This window comes from Amblyraja radiata, chromosome 31, assembly GCF_010909765.2.
Source record: "Amblyraja radiata isolate CabotCenter1 chromosome 31, sAmbRad1.1.pri, whole genome shotgun sequence".
NCBI classification, from domain to species: Eukaryota; Metazoa; Chordata; class Chondrichthyes; order Rajiformes; family Rajidae; genus Amblyraja; species Amblyraja radiata.
The window spans coordinates 23,972,880-23,992,163 of record NC_045986.1 but is presented as its reverse complement, the minus strand read 5'-3'; the positions used below and the strand labels follow the sequence as shown (position 1 = coordinate 23,992,163).

The following is a 19,284-nucleotide window of genomic DNA, read 5'->3' as shown; positions in this document are numbered from 1 at the left end:
GCACTTTTGATTTTGCAGCATCTGCAGTTCCTTCTTGAACAGTCTGAAGAAGGGTTTCGGCCCGAAACGTTGCCTATCTCCTTCGCTCCATAGTTCATAGATGCTGCTGCACCCGCTGAGTTACTCCAGCACTTTTGATTTTGCAGCATCTGCAGTTCCTTCTTGAACAGTCTGAAGAAGGGTTTCGGCCCGAAACGTTGCCTATCTCCTTCGCTCCATAGATGCTGCTGCACCCGCTGAGTTCTCCAGCACAATTTTTATTGTGTATTGTGTGTTCTTTACCATTGTACCGCTGCTGACAAATTCATTTCACTTGCACTTTATGTGCAATGTGACGAATAGAACTGATTGTATTGTATTGATTGTACTTTAGATTTTCCAGCATCTGCAGTTCCTTCTTGAACAAAACGTCAGGAGCACGTTGCGTACGTGTTACGCACGACGTCAGGTGCTGTGGAAACGGCAATGGCGGCGGACTGCACGAAAGTGGCCGCGGGCGTCTGGACGGCGCGCTCGGCGCGGGACGGCCTGGACAAAAGCATCACCCTGCCGCCCGACGAGATATTCCGCAACCTGGAGAACGCCAAGAGTTTCGCCATCGACATAGGTCAGGGGAGGCGGCTGGAGCGGTAGTGGGGAGAGGAGCAGAGGCCTGGGGATGGGGAGGGGGTTGGGGGGGGAGATGGAAGGGCTGGGCCGCCAAGTGGACGCTCGGCCCACCGCGCTGCCCTCTGGGACTTGTCGTTCATTCAGGTCCCGCCGCTGGTTTGATGACGATGTCCAGGGAGCTGGGCAAACTACAACTCCCATAACGCACCGCTCACCTCTCAGCAATACATAAACAAGTGCAACTTGTGGATTAAATGCAAGCAGCCAGCCCAGAACACGTATATGTTGGACTTTTTAATTACACATAGCAGTGTAGCACAGGAATTCGGCGCCTTTAACGAATAGGATGCCAATTTAATCCATTCTGATTGCACGTGATTCGTATCCCTCCGTTACCTACATTACCTGAAGAAGGGCCTCAACCGAAACGTCACCCACTCCTTCTCTCCAGAGACGCAGAGTTTCGCTGTTTGTGTCACTCGTCGCAGCCAACAATGGACTATTGTGGTCTCCTTTCTTTGGTCATCGTTGCTGCCTATAATTTGTCTTTTTGCAAACCGTTCATTCATTTGTTCTATGTACCTTTTCATATCTCTCATTACCTTCTCTCTTGACTGAGTCTGAAGAAGGGTCTTGACCCAAAACCTATCTATTCATTTTCTCTAGAGATGCTGCCTGATCCACTGAGTCACTCCAGCTTTTTGTGTCTTATCTTCGGTATAAACCAGCATCTGTAGTTCCTTCCTACACATTTTTTATGCTAATGACTCCAGCCATTAGATTGCGTTGGAAAGAACTACAGATGCCAGTTTATACCGAAGATAGACACAAAAAGCTGGAGTAACTCAGGCATATCATGCAGCATCTCCAGAGAAAAGGAATAGGTGATGTTTGTTTATCTTTTGAAGCCCATTGAGTTAAGTCCTACAAGGTTTCTTGGTGCCTTGGTTCTGTTGCACAGCCTCAATGTCAGGGGCAGCAGCTTTCCTTTTGCTTCTGGAATTATATTTTGTTCTGCTTTTGGTCTAACTCATGATGAGATCTGGGGAAATCCTAACAGCAGAATCTTGTGAGCAAATGCTACCAAATAACATAGTGGATTATATCTATATTTACAGTGCTGATATTTGAGAGTGTTTAGGTAGTAAGCCAAATTTGATTCCTCCTGTTCTTTATGGATGTGATATACAATACCAAATAATAACTTAACAGTACAGCTTGACTTGAGACTCGCTCCAAAGTGCATATCTTTAGTTTTGGAACAGAGATGTTGTCTCCTACCATGTTCTTTGTTGTATCTGGTTATCAGTCATTTCTTAATGTCCAATGGAATAAATCAAATTAGTTTAAACCTGGTTTCTGTGAAGTTGGGGATCTCCGCTGAGGTAGATCATCGACTTTGATTGCACGTAGTTGCATACTCCAGCCTGACGTAATTGTACCCTCACTATCTATCTTATGGGCAGTATGTCGGGTTGGTGTGACAGCTGCGCATTATAGAGGTATTTGACTTGTGTTGCCTGTCTGAGCTACAGAATTAGCAGCATGTTCTTTGTTAACAGGTGGCTCTTTGACAAAGCTGGCCTACTACTCAACGGTGCAGCACAAGGTCGCCAAAGTGCGATCATTCGATCATTATGGCAGAGTAAGTATGTGAAGAGTCTACAAATCCACCTATTCCCTGGAGCCATTATCAGTCTAAAATTGTTATAGCTGTAATTGAGGGCCTGAACGTCTTATCTTTCCAGCCAAGTCATCTTTTTTACTCCCTTGTCCTGCCCCATCGTTAACAAAAATATACTTTTACCTGTAATTCTGGTATTTCACCATGGGTATTTTGTTGTTAACTCCACAGTGTGTCTGGTGTCTTACTGAATGGTCAGGCTCTCAATTTTACAAAATATGTCGATGCTTGTGGTATATTTGGAAAGAAGATAAGTAGGTAAATCGGCCCTCACGTATGCTTATCTCCTAGATTAATTTAATGGCTGAATATGGTGATAGGAATCTACTGATATTGTGCTTGGGTGAAGATCAGCGGGCTAGGTGGAAGGTGTGGTAGTTTTGACACTGATTCCTGAAATAATTTGCAAATATATATTAGTTTAAATAAAGAACGTTGTTTCAGTAGAAAGTGATTGACCAAAAATGATCAGCAGCCAAAAAAACCGGATGCTACGATGGGTGATGTACAAATGTTTGCTCTTTAAGGTAACGTTTGGGGAGTTTTAAAGGAGGATAGAAGAAAACATTATAACCATTTTGTGGATCACGGAGATGGGGGCTGGACAAGCGTTGAAAGAATGGAGGGTTCTTGGAGAGTATGAATGGAGGAAGTTGTGGTAATGGGAAAGTGTGCTCATGGGGTGATTGGAACAAGGGGAAGAATATTTTTAAATAGGTATGTAGATATTTGAAGAATTATCATAGGCCTGTAATAACGGGACTTGTGAGAGTTGGGTTAGGATTTGAACTTTTGTAAGAGCTCAAAATGGATAATGAGAGATTGACTGGGAGAGCGTTGGAATCTGAAACGATAGAGCTAGTGATGGACACTATGATGGAGTCGAATTTAATGATCTCTGATGGAGAAGGAACATTTTTGAATCTAGGCAATAATTGGATGGTGGGATTAACATGCAAACATAGAAAATAGATGTAGGAGTAGGCCATTCAACCCTTCGAGCCAGCACCGTCATTCAATATGATTATGGCTGAGCGTCCAAAATCAGTACCCCATTCCGACTTTTTCCCCATATCCCTTGATTCCCTTAGCCATAAGAGCTAAATCTAACTCCATCTTGAAAACATCCAGTGAATTGGCCTCCACTGCCTTCTGTGGCAGAATTCCACAGACTCACAACTCTCTGGGTGAAACGTTTTTCCTCATCTCAGTCGTAAATAGCCTATCCCGTACTCCTAAATTGGGACCCCTGGTTCTCGTTTGTATTTAATCTAATTAATTTTGCAACAATAGCTTGCTACAGGATTGATGATCATGGAAAACACTGAAGATGTTTCAGTGTCCAGATGGACAAAGTGTCCAGATGGACAAAGTCCGATGGCTGCAGCAATAGAGTTTGAGAATGGTCTGTACACTTGGACCCCTGTAGAAAGTGTACTTGTATCTTGAAGGGAATGAAGTCCTGGGCAATAAGATACTCATGAGCTGGTGCAATACATAAGCACAATAATTTTTAATAAGTTCTCTGGTGATGGAACCTTCTGTTAATGAAACGATGAAAAGTTCCTAAAACTAATTGTTCCTGCACAAACTGAAAGAAGGTGCATGATTTAATCTGATTGGCTGATAAGCATAAACCATAATGTATAAATAGTTATGAAAACTTTGATTGAAATTAATTTTTAATTGGGCCAAGCCTTCAATTCTTAATGTCTAAACTAAGAATATAATCTAGTTTAGTCCATCAAATCTGGGCAACTTATGCTTTTGTTTCTTCCTATTTGAATTTTCTGTTGCTTAATATTTGGAGAGGTTTGTTTTTAATGTTCTCTTATGGATTCAATTATTTGAAGTCAGGACATGAAACCATGCTAATCAACTTATTTCAGAAGACTGATTACAAACTGCCTGAGGTTCCATTGGGGGCCAGTATATTGAATTTCTATGCTGTCAAATTTCACAGTGACATACCTCTCCAAAAAAATTATCGGTGTTTGCATTCCATGTTTCAGATCGTGACCTTGTGTTTGTGTTTTTCCAAGGGTCATGATGATGAGCCATTGTATGAGATTTCAGTTCAGGAAGAGATCACTGCCAGACTTCATTTTGTTAAATTTGAAAATGCTTATATAGAAACGTGTTTGGACTTCATCAAAGCCCATCTGGTCAACACCGAGACCAAAGTAATTAAAGCTACGGGAGGCGGTGCTCACAAGTTCAAGAACCTGATTGAGAAGAAACTAGGACTGAAGTAAGTGAAAGCTTCAAAGTTAGTGATAATCATTGGTGACGATGATGGGGGGGTGGGGTGGGGGGGATGGGTGGGGTATGGGGGGGGATGGGGGGCGATGGGGGGGGGGGAATGTGGAGTACAGAGGCAAATAAATAAATGATGGTTCTTTGTCTCAAACATTGTGGAGGTTACTGTAAGTGATGAGGAATATTGTACTGCAGATGCTGGTGTATGTAATCAGAAAACTCCCTGAAGCATTGTAAATTATGGGTGTGATAATAATTGGAATGCCTAATTAAACATGCCGGCTAACTTTTGGATGAACTAGGTCATTTATCCTGTGCATTAATCAGTGGTCTGAAGGACCAGTGTTTGTTTAACCCTGGTCCTAACTTTAGCAACAGCATTAGCAAAAAATATGGCCTTGATGTTCCCATTGATTATTAATACTGAAAATTGAAGAGGCAGATTAGGAATCAGAAAGGTGGTGGGGTAAATCTGGGAAATGTCAGGTACAGTGAGCTGGGCATGTATTGCAGCTGGTTAATACCTTCTGTGCTATGCTACAATACTCCTCTCATGTTGTTCACAGTGGCCAAGGTTTATATTGTGACCAAGTAAAGACACAAAGTGCTGGTGTAACTCAGCGGGTCAGGCAGCATCCTGGGAGAACATGGGCAGGTGAAGTTTCTGGTTGGGACCCTTCTTGAGACTGATGCTGCCTGACCCACTGATTTGCTCCAGCACTTTGTGTATTTTTGTTTTTTAAACCAGCATCTGCAGCTCCTTGTTTCTGCTTTATTTTATGACCCTTCTGTTGTATCTGATTGAACTGCCAGCTTTTTATTGTTAAATAAACATTGTTAACTATTGCTATGGAGGAAATAGCTGTTTTATGGATATTGGGCATTTGGAGTCTAGATGTTGTGTGGGAGACATAACAATATTGAATGTCACTGAAATAAGCAGTTCAGTGAAATGAAATGCCTTGTGCATATCTTTATTCCAATTATGTGTCTTAGCTGACAAAGTTTTGTTATTTCAGATTTAAAAGTTATAGATCAACTACTTTTGTGAGTGTTTTTTTAATGCAACACCCTATTAATAAATCCCTACCAGTGTGAGTGAGTTTCTCTCTGTCCTGGCAATTTCATTCAAAATCTTCAATTGTTTCTTCCTTCTGCTGTGATACCTCTGCAATCCTTAATAATATTTTGGTTAATTTTCCCATTGGAAACCAGCACCAATTGTCGCTAATGCTTTCAAGGCTGGTGAATGATGAGAATAATTTATACTGCTCCCTCGGTCAGACCAGGCCATACATGGTACTCCTGAATGTGGCGCAGTATGTGTTGTGTATTTAATATACACCTCACTGTTAGGAGAGTTGAAGTAAATACTGGTCAAAAGATAAAGGAATTAGTGAAAATTTTAAAGGCAGGAACGGTGTTTCAGGTAATGATAGATACATGCCATGTGGGTTGGAAATCACATATCATTTCTGTTGCATGATTTAGTCTGTTTTCAGGAGAATGCAGGAGAACATGCTGTTCTGCTGTTGCTGTGCTCTTCATACACTGGAACTGAACAATTTCAGTCTTAATTTATTTTAACTTGATTCTCTTGTTAGAACAGAATTCAGGTTAGGTTCTTCATAGTTTATGCTTAATGCGAACAATTCATTTTATAATTTCATTCTGTTGCTTCAGTCAATATAGTGATTTTGTCACAGCTTTCTGACTGAGGCTTACCTTTCAATATCTTTGCAGAGTGGATAAGGAAGATGAAATGACTTGCTTAATCAAAGGTTGCAACTTTGTTCTGCGAAATATTCCACATGAGGCTTTTGTGTACGTGAAGCATGCAGAGCCTGAATTCCGATTTCAGACAACACACCCAGACATCTTTCCCTACCTGCTGGTCAACATTGGGTCAGGGGTATCTATAGTCCGGGTAAGTAGGACCTGTCTACCCAAGCCCTGTCAATGATCGACAATAATGCAGTGTGGCTGTGTTCTGCTTTGGCCATTTTAGAAAATTGAGAGGATTGTTCCACTCAGTTATCTCTCAAAAGTAAGGGATATCTATAAATTCAGCTACACATTGTGTTTCAATGTCTTATTGCTATGTGTTGACTCCTTAGCTTTTCAAAGACAGCATACTGAATTGATCCAGAAGCTTGGTTACAATCTTTTAAAATTAATCCATTTGTCAAAGTACAGTTTTATTTGCAGCTTTGAAGTTATTTGTCCTAGCAATCAATTTTTCAAAGTATGCTGACTTGCATCATGAGTACCAAGCTTAAACTGAAGTGGGGTTTTACCTGATAGACTCTGAACGGGAAGCTATTATTGGTTGTCAGATGTTTTGATTGTACTTTTCACAGAACATCTGCTTGTGTAGTAGCTGGAACAGGTTGTCTTGTAAAGAAACTATGAGCAGACTCGATTTGTATGTATTTGAAAAGGTGAGAGGGAAATGGATACATTCCTAAGTAGTCTTTGTAGGGTGGAGAGGATATTTCAGTTTGTGTGAGAATTGAAAACTCACGGTTTAAAAGTAAGGCATTTGTTCTTTTAAGAAAATGAATCTTTGGAACCCTCTACCTTAAAGGGTGCTGGACTCAGCACCTTTTTTTAACCTGTTCATTGCCATCCTCGAATATACTCGGGTCATGGCCAATAGTGGAAAAAAAAACTTGGCAGTGACCAGGTTAATGCCAAAGTTACCATATAAGCAAGGAGTGATCAGTTACCAAGGGTAGACAGGAATATAAAGACGAGCCTACGACCATCAAAGTACTGGAGGAACTCAGCAGGTCAGACGGCATTGGAGGAAGGAAATGGACGGACAACATTTTGGGTTGGGGCCCTTCAGACCGCCCGTTATCTACCTGACCCGTTATGCTGCTCGACCTGCTGAGTTCTTCCAGCACTTTGTTTTTGCTTGAGATTTCAGTACCTGCAGTCCTTTGTGTCTCTGGTTACAACCAGACCAGCTGTAATGCTATGAAGCAGAGGAGCAGGATTGCCAGCCAGAGTGGCCTATTCCTGCACTTAATCTATATGTTTGAATATATGTTGATGTGTTTGAGAGAGTTGCTTGCACACAACTTCTCCTTGAAAATGGGGCATCATAAAATGCTAATTAACACATTTTCTCTTGTTGTGATTCCTCTTGTCCATGCAGGTGGAATCTGAAGACCAATTTGAGCGAATAGGAGGAAGCTCAATAGGAGGTGGTACATTTTGGGGACTCGGAGCTTTGCTGACACAAACAAAGGTATTTATGGTTGTTCTATCTCTTGTTCTTATATGCCTAACCATAGCCAGAAGTGCAGGCTTGAAGCAGTCTTTGATTCTGTTTTAAAGTAGAGAACTTCTAGGATCGGCATGGCAGTCCTCTGCCCAAATGAGATTTAAACAAAATAAAATGGCATGCATTTATGGAGCATATTTCATAATTTCAAAACTTCCGAAGTATCGTACACTTTTGGATTGTAGCCAACCGTATTATAATGATACAGTAGCTGATTTGGCCACAGCAAGTTTAATCGATGATATTGATTGAGGGAGAAATATTGGTTAGGCACAAAGGCAAACGTTCTTGCTTCTTTTTGAAAGTGCTATGGAATTTTAGATGCATCGAAAAGGATGGATGAGGGGGCCTCGTTTATGTTACTCAAAAGGCAGCACCCCTAACAGTGCAGCAGGCCCTTCCTAATTGCTCATATGTGTGTCAATGTAGATATTGTGCATGTCTTTCTGAAGCAGTACCTGAGAACATGACCTTCTGCTTTGCCTCGCCCCTATAATTCTGGCTGACACCTTTAATCAGTTTTAAGAGTTCTTCCACAACAATGATAAGAATGGCAGGTGCATCATTCTGTTGAAGATTCCAGTTAAAATGCTGCCTTGTTCCCCAAAATACTTGCTCAGAGAAATCTTGCGCTTTTTTGTGTGTTGTTCTTCGTGAAAGTATATTATCGTTGTGCTCCATTAACTAAATTAATAAAATAATTAGCCACAATTCTGCATTATCAATTAAAAACGATTTCCTGAAGTTTGCTTTTCTGCATCCATCAGTCAAGATTGACTATTGACATTCATTTTTTTCTTTCCAGCGTTTTGATGAATTGTTACAACTTGCATCAAGAGGGCAGCATACTAATGTAGACATGTTAGTTCGTGACATTTACGGAGGGGCATATGAATCCTTTGGCTTGACTGGGGACCTTATTGCTAGTAGCTTTGGAAAATCTGCAACTACAGATAAAGGTAGGTGCGCCTTGGTAGATATTTGGCCGTTGGCTTGTTGTTTGAGGCAAGGTGGCCACAATGACACAAAGTCTAATTTCACTCATTTCACCTCCATCTTTTCATTTCTGTTTTTGAATTTTTCACTGTTTCATGTAAAATTGTGGACCGCACAATTTAATGTGGTATAACTGAAGTTTGCCACTTGGTGTATGATGAATAGAATCAGATGTTCATCTGCATTCTTTTCCTCTGTAATAGTTATTAAGAAAGGTGATGTTTGAGATTTGTGTTGCTTTGCAAAAAACATTAATATCTCATCCATGTGTAACCCCTGTTTACTTCCCCTAACCTTACAGAGCATTCAATCTGTGTTGTTTTTCTGTACGCAGAATTCACTAAAGAGGACATGGCCAAAAGTTTACTTCACATGATCAGCAATGACATCGGCCAACTGGCTTGCCTGTATGCCAAACTGCATAACCTTAGCAGAGTTTACTTTGGTGGGTTTTTTATCCGAGGACATCCTGTTACCATGCACACAATTACCTACAGTATCAACTACTTCACAAAGGTACCAATCGTGGCGAATGTTGTGGGTGAAGGCGCGTGGCAATGGTTGGGAAGTGGGGACCATGCGAGTTGCTTGTTCCAATTAATCTCAACAGTCATTCAGCTAAATTGTTTAACAGTTAACTTCTCCCATCAATTCAACCTTATTAATTTCTTTACAAATGTGAAATTCAGTGGAATTACACATTTATCGTTGTTTATTGTTGGTTTTATCTTATTTGGTGGTTAGGGTGAAGTCCAGGCACTCTTTCTGAGACATGAAGGATATCTTGGTGCCATCGGCGCCTTCCTGAAGGGAGCAGAAGAGGACAGTAAGCACTTGTTTCAATGTAATTCAGTTATGGTTAAAATTTGGAAGATTATTTTTCACATTTGATTCTGATCTGTCTCTCATTTAGATCACTTACAATCTGTATCTTAATGCTATAGATTCAAAGTGAAAAATTACCTGAAACATCTGTCGTCTACTTAGCATTTTTTCTTAGAAACTTAGAAATCGCAGCAATTCTGGGAGCAAGAACTCCAAATTTTCCATGATCCTTAATGTGAAGAAGTGTTCCTGATAACTCCACTGAGTGGACTAGCCCTGATTTAGTTATGACTCTTCACCAACGGGAACAGTATCTCTCCATCAATGCACATGAACCCCTGTGTTCATCTTAGATTATCTGTGCTCTTAATTCTTATTTAAAGAATGTACAGTATCATAATGCAGGCTATCCTCATAATGTAAAGTCGATCAACTTGATTCATTTGAGCAGAATACTTGCAACTTGTCCAAATTATGGCATTCATGGTAATTGCTCTCCATGGTAGAATTTGTGTAGGGTTACTGGGTGTGCATTGATTTTTGGTAAATCTATTTCATTTTAGTAATGTTTAAATTTTCACTGCTATCAAAACTGTAGCCCTTCCATGGCCATCTCATCTTATTACTTTTTACCCTATCTTTTACCTTTCAGATCCTAATCAATATAGTTGGGGGGAGAACTATGCTGGCAGTTCAGGTTTAATGAGCAGTTCTCCTGAAGTACATCCAATGCAGCGGACACGGAGTGGAACGGTATGCCTCTCTAATACGAATTGTGTTTTGTTATTGCACCAAAAGTTGTATAAAATCTGTTTTATTGAAACTGTTGACAGCAGTCAATACAGTGGGCAAAATACTCCCGCGTTCATCAGTAAATCTTCTCTTAGAATAGTGTGTAGCAAGCAGGCTTGTAGATACCAAGGAGTTGTTGAACATACATTTTTGTCTAGGATGGCACAGATTAAATTTAGGTGTTTTCAAATGTCATGTAATGTAATTTGTTCCAAAGGATTTGCTAAAATGTCCTTAATTATGCTTAATTTGGTTTTGCAGATTAATATGTGCTATTTGTTGATCAATACATGTGGCCATCAGTGCAGGATTGAGCCCCAGGTTGACAATAACAAAGTTTTGTAACGGTATTCTCCACAGTAGGGGCTACATTTGAAGTGTTAACGCAGTCTGGAAATAAAAAGCTATTTATTGAGTTAATTTACGCACTGGGCCTCTTGTGTAAAAAAAAAAAAAAATGATGCTTTCATTTAATGAAAGGCATGGATAAAGACCTTTGCTTGAACTCTCCATACATAATTTTTGCACTTTTGATAGTCATCTGAGAGGATTTCCAAACAGGCCCATGGTCGTAATTATTTTGGGGTTTTGTTTACATCATTTTTATAAATTGCAGTTTTATTGATGCACCAATGTAAATGTGTATAGGGGAATTGTGAGTTTAGACAGTACTTTTTGTAGACGTTTTCTGGGTATCTTTGTCGCGTCACTGGACTGATACCAGTGCTGCCAGGTGGAGATTTGCAAAAGCAGAATCTTTACTACCTCATACTGAAGAAAATATTTGGTTACTTCATGCAAAAGGATGAATTACAAGGATAATTGTTAACACAAAGGTGTTATTTCAAATGTCTCAGACTGTATCATACATTATTTATACTGTATCATACATTATTTTTTTGTATTTTTGCATTAAATTAGACTACAACTAGTTACTAATTTAAGATTTATTAGCTCATTTCCAATCCAAAGCAAGTAGAATTTCAGCTGTCAGTTTAAACATTCTTCGGCAGAGCCAGCCTGCATAATGTAGCCATAATCTGTTTAAGTCTTGACATTTATTTTTTTTAATCCACCCTCTTGTATCCACCCTATAATCTCCCTATTATCTCCCTATAAGTCTGGATAGGATTTCTGGAGAGTTGGTGAAAGACATCCACCTGTTGCTTGTTGGGGTATGCAGGGTATATGGTTTAGTTATCTCTCTCATTTTGCACATTTACAGTGCCCTCCATAATGTTTGGGACAAAGACCCACCATTTATTTATTTGCCTCTGTGCTCTACAATTTGAGATTTGTAATGGAAAAAAATCACATGTGGTTAAATTACATATTGTCAGATTTTATTAAATGCCATTTTTATACATTTTGGTTTCACCATGTGAAATTACAGCGGTGTGTATACATAGTCCCCTGCATTTCAGGGCAACATAATGTTTGGGACACATGGCTTCACAGGCGTTTCTAATTGCTCAGGTGGGTTTAATTGCCTTCTTAATGCAATAAGAGAGCTCTCAGCACCTAGTCTTTCCTCCAGTCTTTCCATCACATTTGGAAACTTTTATTGCTGTTTATCAACATGAGGACCAAAGTTGTGCCAATGAAAGTCAAATAAGCCATTATGAGACTGAGAAACAAGAATAAAACTGTTAGAGACATCAGCCAAACCTTAGTCTTACCAAAATCAACTGTTTGGAACATCAATAAGAAGAAAGAGAACACTGGTGAGCTTACTAATCACAAAGGGACTGGCAGGCCAAGGAAGACCTCCACAGCTGATGACAGAAGAATTATCTCTATGATAAAGAAAAATCCCCAAACACTGTCCAACAGATCAGAAACACTCTTCAGGAGTCAGGTGTGGATTTGTCAATGACCACTGTCCACAGAAGACTTCATGAACAGAAATACAGAGGCTACACTGCAAGATGAAAACCGCTAGTTAGCTGCAGAATTAGGATTGCCAGGTTACAGTTTGCCAAGAAGTACTTAAAAGAGCACCACAGTTCTGGAAAAAAAGTATTGTGGACAGATGAGATGAAGATTAATGGCAAGTGATTAACAGAGTGATGGCAAGAGCAAAGTATAGAGGAGAGAAAGAACTGCCCAAGATCCAAAGTATACCACGCATCTGTGAAACACGGTGATGGGGGTGTTATAGCCTGGGCATGTATGGCTGCTGAAGGTACTGGCTCACTTATCTTCATTGATGACACACCTGCTGATGGTAATAGCATAATTAATTCTGAAGTGTATGGACACATCCTATCTGCTCAAGTCCAAACAAATCACTCAAAACTCATTGGCCGGCGGTTCATTCTACAGTCAGACAATGATCCCAAACATACTGCTAAAGCAACAAAGGAATTTTTCAAAGCTAAAAAAGGGTAAATTATTGAGTGGTCAAGTCAATCAACCAATCTGAACCCAATTGAGCATGCCTTTTATATGCTGAAGAGAAAACTGAAGGGGCACTAGCCCCCAAAACAAGCATAAGCTAAAGATGGCTGCAATACAGGCCTGGCAGAGAGCATCACCAGAGAAGACACCCAGCAACTGGTGATGTCCATGAATCACACACTTCAAGCAGTCATTGCATACAAAGATATGCAACAAAATACTAAACATGACTACTTTCATTTACATGACATTGCTGTGTCCCAATCATTATGGTGCCCTGAAAGGGGAGGGGTGGGGGGGGAGACTATGTATAAACACTGCTGCAATTTTTACATGGTGAAACCAAAATGTATACAAATGGCCTTTATTAAAATCTGACAATGTGCACTTTAACAACATGTGACTTTTTTTTCTATTACAAATCTCAAATTGTGGATACAGAGGCAAATGAATAAATGATGGGTCTTTGTCCCAAACATTATAGAGGGCACTGTACATTCTAACGTGCATCTTTCATTCCTTTCTGGTCTCTTCCATGTTCTGATAATCCTCCTGCAGTTTTCAGTAAGTGATCCTCTTTATTTTGCACTCCCCCAGCTTTGCTTGATTGTCTTAGCTCCCCTGTGTAACTCTTATCCCTTTAGAGAAGGAGTGAAAAATAGTAATCAGCAGTTTAATGGACAATCAGCATTGAAGGTGAATAGGTTGATTAGCCATGTCTTTAGCTGCAGTCATAATTTGTCTCTGCAGTGTTGTGAGGAGTCTATTATTGTTGATTACAGCTACTGTTTGCATATTCCTTAGAGGGAATTGCTGGATGGCATGCTCAATTTACTAATCTGTGCTTGGTCACACTTGAAATGCAATACTGGCACTTTATAAGCCCATCTGTTTTATTTCCTTGCATGTCCCACGGTCTTTCCAAAGTTGTCAATTGAAAATATACTAAATTCACCTGCGAATGGATAGTGAGATTGAAAGCAATACATTGTGCGCATTGGTGATAGATTGTAAGGATTCAAAGGGTTTTCAACCTTTATGCAGTTTAAATGCCTCCAGTAGCTGATTGCTAAATTGGACATGTAGCTGTGCTATTGATTAAAACAAAATCTAAACTGAGATCTGAGAGGCCTGTATTTAAAGCTTTAATTACATAATCAAACTGTACACTGATGAAGCAGATTCAGCCATTTTAAAGAGTTATCCCCCTTGTATTTTCCCCATTGGCCAATAGATTTTTACATTGCTTCTAAGTGAGCATCACCCTTTTAGGAATGTTTGCATTCTCCTTTCAGGGTCAGAGCAACTTGTGTAAACGTTTGTCTGTGGCATTTAGTTTTCCAATCTTTCAGCATAGAAACTGATTCAGAGTGGCTCCCTTAACTTTTCTCTTTACAAGGAGATCGTCTAAAATTTCTCTTGACTGAACATATAGTCCCTCCTAGATGTAATTCCCAAACATTTCCTCTGCATTCTCTGAGGATTTGGGTGCCAGGGCCCTAGTGCGAATCCTTGCTCACCACTGGGTTTCCTCCAGCAATTAATTGACCCTTGGCTTGGTGCGAGTTGCTGGTGATGATGACATTTGGTAACCAGGAGTAAGCAGTGAGGCCACCTGCTGCTAGGTTGTAGAGTTCAAGGCTGCAGGCTGGCTAGCATGGTGAGTGTGAGCCAATGGTGATGACAAGGGTAAGCCCTAAGACAGGGGTCGGCAACCTGCGGCTCACGGGCCAGAACCGGCCCGTAACCCAAAATCATCCGGCCCGCAGGTGCATATTTTTTCAATTCGTTTTCGCGACCTGGGTACTGCAGCCAGCCCCGGGGATGCGAGCTGATCTGGGAACTGCAGCTCGTCCCTGGGCGCTACAGCCAGTCCCGTGGCAGGCGAGGGACCTGGAAACTGCAGAAAACTAATTGAAAAACATGTGAAAACTAAAGCGAAAAGCAACACCAAGTGTCACACTATGGCGATAGATGTGGCCCGCCATCCACTCACAGACATGGGTCCTGGCCCCTATGCAGAACAAGGTTGCCAACCCCTGCCCTTAGCCCTACACGTCCAAACTCAGTGACGATGTCACATGCTCTGGCTTGCCCTAGCATGCACTCTGCTGGAGGCTCTGGTTTGCTGCAGGCTCCCTGCCCCACCGTCTATCAGTAACGCATCTTTCCAATATATTGCCACATTGACCTCTTTCAACGCTGATTCCCGTAGTGCTTGTTCCTAGTAGCACATTGTGTGCTAAGTGAGGTGCTGGTGGCATAGCTTTTATCTATGTTTTTTCTACATTATGACCAGTTTTTGGCTTTTATAGAACTAGAAGTAGAATTAATTCTGTTTTCCTGCTTTTTGTGGCTACAATGCTTCTGAAGCCTTCTAGCTTATCTTTAGCTCATTATTATTATTGCCGGTGTGAAATGGAAGCGCTAATTATTGTCGACACAAAAATTACCAGATAGAATCTTTGTGCGTATGACCATACATTCATAATTTTGAGCGTGCATACATGCCAAGTGGGAATTTAAAAGTAAGTGTTTCTTTGGACAGTAAATTGAAGGTTTGGTTCATTGGCAGTTTGACATGTTGGAGATGGATCGTCTGGATCGGCAGCTGGTGAATCTTCCCCTCCTACACGATGCATCATCGTACGTCCCCGATACCGTTGACCTCACTGAAGATGCCATGGCAAGAGAATATTGGCTGAGCTGCTTCGAAGATGCTTTAGATGGTGTAAGTTACATATACGTAGAATTGCTTACAATCTATATTGCCAGAACAGGCCTTTCGATGCAACTGGTCTCTGCTGGCCTCTTTTTTTCCCTTGTGTGGTTATCAAATCTCCTCCTAAATACACCTGTGATATTCTCCTTGGCCTTGGAAGTTGCTGCTGCTGTGATAGAAACACGCTACTTCATCTTCCTAGGATGAAGCAGACAATATTGAAGGGTATTGACCTGAAATGTCACCTATTCCTATTCTCCAGAGATGCTGTCTGACCCGCTGAGTTACTCCAGCTTTTTGTGTCTGTTTGGTTTAAACCAGCATCTGCAGTTCCTTCCTATACAATATTGTTTGCAAGTTATATTTGGCAATTATGTCTCTCTCTCTCTCTCCCCCCACCCTTTTCCAACTGCTGGCCATTGAAGGTGTGACATCTTCTCAATATCTTGTTCAACTGAACATTCACTGTGGGCAAGTAGAGAAAATAATCCAATCTGGCAGTTCCATGAAAGTAGACTGAATCTCTATTAAGTTGCACACCTAGCTTCTCCATGAATATTTCCTGAGTAATGATCAGATAAGGAAAGCCCAGCTTTTGTCTTTTCTACTTTAACAAAGCTAAAAGTGCAGATTCTCAGTAATGGCACTGACTAAGATCAGACGAATCTGGAATTGAACAAGATGTATCATGTTTTATGGTACCTTTTATTCCCTAAACCAGGAGGAATTCAATTTACAGATTTTAAGCCCAATAATCAGTCTGAATACGTAGCTTAGTATTGATGAACATTCCTCTGCGTTGCACTTTCACCTCTGACATTCAGCACTGAATTAATGCTGCACAATTTTTACTGTGTTAACCCCTCCGCCCAGTTTGCTCTAAGTTGCACATCCAGGAGCTCTGGACTGTGCAGGAAATTTGGTCACATCTCAGCAACATTGGTTTACCATGTAACAGACAAGAGGATGGAGGCACATTCCCCATCTCTGAGCATTGTTGTAGGGCTTAGTCACCTTAGGCAGGGCATTTTGAGAATGTCCATAAAAAGACTTAGAGAATTTAACCAGTTCTGGATGTCATACTTAAGTGTAAAGGCTCTGAGTGCATGGAAAGGATTTCTTAAAATTATTCCAAACAAAGAGACTTCAATTTTCTGGATAGAATTAGGTTCTCCGTGAACTAGAGGGGACTTGTTCTATTTAGAATCCTGAACAATAGAGAAAAACTGTTCCCATTGATGGAAATTATCAATTTTTCCCACTAATCAAATTTTCCCTTGCTATCGGATGTTATTCCTATTAATACACAACACTTTTAATTCACTTTTTAAAATATTACACATAATGTGATAGGTTTTCAGTGAGCCCAGTGAGTTCCAGTGGAGCACGGCAAGTAGTGCCCCAGCAAGTCTCAGGGCAGCACAGTAAGCAAAGCTCCAGCGAGTTTGAAGGGAGTTTTATTTTCCATCAAATAGATGGCCACCTGCTCCTTGTGTGGGAAATGAGGCTTTTGTGAGTTTAAAAGGAGTGCAGGAAATGGTCTCTGGTGGAACTGGGAAATGGGGGCACTGGTGACTAAAAAGGGAGCAATCGAAACTGGGTCCCAGTGCGTTTCACAGGAGCATGGGAAGTGGAGCCCTGGTTAGTTTAAAGAGAATATAAGAAACTGCTCCATTAAGTCTCACCCTGCCATACCCCTCTTGTTACTGGTGTGCAAAAGAAAACAGAGCTAAAAGAATTGAGATCTTTCCTCCCTCAGATCTGGAATGAAAGCATGTGATTCTTGATCTCGAGGTGCTGGTGATGAAGATGCAGCAGCTACCACGAGACATTGTGGAAGCTGAGCTTTGAGATAATGTTTTTTTAACTGGCAAAAAAAAGGCATTCTTGGCAGAACTCCACAGACTGCCCCACTCTGGAAAAACTATATACAAGCCTCTTATTTGCTGCTAAGAATGCCTGTCCCCCCCCCCCCCCCCCCCCCCCCCCCCCCCCGAGTACAGCAAACATTCTATCAAACTTCTTGCTTCAATAGACAACAGGTGTAGGAGTAGGCCATTGGGCTCTTCGAGCCAGCATCGCCATTCAATATGATCATGGCTGATCATCCCCAATCAGTACCCCGTTCCTGCCTTCTCCCCATATCCCCTGACTGCTATTTTTAAGAGTCCGATCTAGCTCTCTATTGAAAGCATCATGGGAATACATTCTCATATAGGACATAACACAGTTGTCACTTTGCATTTAGAAATGCTACCTGTTGGTTGCACTTCAATATGACTTGGTATGCTATTGCACTTCAATATGACTTGGTATGCTATTATCTGAGATTTGTAAAACAGTATTATGGAGCTTAAATACACAAAACAGGAGCTCAGCTAGCTGTCTATCTGTATTCTGCATTGATATGTGTCTCGAGGTGCTTCGTAGTTATGTGATCATGATAAAATGTAAAACTGAGTCAAAGAAATGGTGCATGACAATGATTGATTGAATAGTTAGGTTTTAATGAGATTCTTAAACGAGAAAATTCAAGAGCTTGGGGCTGAGGTAGCGGAAGGCACTGCTATTCAGTGGTGGAGACAAAGAAACTGAGGATACAGCTGGTATTGAGAAGATAAGTCCTCGGGTGGGAGCTGTGTTTGGGTGGTGTATAAATCTTACACTCGAGCTCATCTCTGATTGGGAATGCATGACGGGCTAGAGCAAGAGGAAGAAAGTTTTTAAATGGTCAGGAAAGTATTGGGAAGAATTGAGCCTGCTGATGATGGATGACAGTACAATTGTGGTTGTAGGTTGGAGATAATTATGAGCTTGGAACCGTGTCACCAGATGTTTGTGTGATAACCTGTGTGATCAATACTACAATGTGTTCATAGCACTGAGGAGAGTCAGAATATGAATGGCTCCTCACCGTCCCTTAGTGGTTAAGGAGGGAATTGTGGAAGTTGTGTGGTTCCCTGGGTGGAATATGAGCTGATTGGCTACCCTGCCTCAGGCAAGAGTATGATATCCTGACAATGAATCTGCATTATGGAACAAGTTATGTTCACTTTTTTTTTCAGTTCTAAATTGCAAAAAACTGTCCCCAACCAACACTTTCAAAATCAAATTTTAATGGTCTTTGATGTCTATTGCTCTGGGATAGTTGCCGGCAAGGCTGGCCTTTATTAGAACCATGTGAGAAGTAATTAGTTGGTTGTGAAATGCTTTGAGTTGCTCTGAGGAAATGCTAAAGAACAACGTCAATGCAAGTTCCTCATCACGGTTCCTGCTTGTTCTTTAAAACTGCAGAAAATTCAGCCAAGATTGGTCGATGCAATATGAACCTGTTTCATTTCCTTTGTTTCAGGTAGTAAAGCGGGCAGTCGTCAGTCAGCCACAGTCACTGGATGCCCCAGAGCGAGCAGAGAAATTTCGCCAGAAATATAGGCACAAACTTCAGACATTGAGGCATCAACCATTGTGAGTTTTGACTATTTAAAAAAAAATAGATCGCAATTACATGTAGATTGATCCACAAAACATCCAATCCCAATGTGTTGATCACTTCAAATATTGAATATGATGAGATTGTGAATATAAATATTTAATTGATTAAATTCTAATGTTTGGTTTGTTATAAATCAAAGTTGAACTGCAGCTCCCTCACCAGGAATAGCCGAGGCTAATAGCAATAGTATTAAGATAGAATGCAGCTAGGAT

The 19,284-nt window shown here is 40.8% G+C and overlaps 1 protein-coding gene across 5 annotated transcripts in view; it reads left to right on the top strand.

Annotated features, from left to right (window-relative positions):
- Positions 1 to 443: 443 nt before the first annotated feature.
- pank4 (pantothenate kinase 4 (inactive)) overlaps positions 444 to 19,284 on the top strand; it is a 38,502-nt gene continuing 19,661 nt past the window's right edge. For 3 of the 5 annotated variants that reach the window (XR_004416550.1, XM_033048124.1, XM_033048127.1), the window contains exons 1-11: positions 444 to 607; positions 2,172 to 2,254; positions 4,336 to 4,544; positions 6,296 to 6,479; positions 7,716 to 7,808; positions 8,650 to 8,803; positions 9,175 to 9,356; positions 9,585 to 9,684; positions 10,318 to 10,418; positions 15,433 to 15,588; positions 18,932 to 19,044. Coding sequence is in view for 4 of the 5 variants with exons in the window: in XM_033048124.1 (XP_032904015.1) it covers positions 466 to 607; positions 2,172 to 2,254; positions 4,336 to 4,544; positions 6,296 to 6,479; positions 7,716 to 7,808; positions 8,650 to 8,803; positions 9,175 to 9,356; positions 9,585 to 9,684; positions 10,318 to 10,418; positions 15,433 to 15,588; positions 18,932 to 19,044 (1,517 nt within the window). In the remaining variant the exon portion in view is untranslated. The remainder of the gene's footprint in view (positions 608 to 2,171; positions 2,255 to 4,335; positions 4,545 to 6,295; positions 6,480 to 7,715; positions 7,809 to 8,649; positions 8,804 to 9,174; positions 9,357 to 9,584; positions 9,685 to 10,317; positions 10,419 to 15,432; positions 15,589 to 18,931; positions 19,045 to 19,284) is intronic. The other 2 variants (XM_033048125.1, XM_033048126.1) reach the window with 2 other exon arrangements.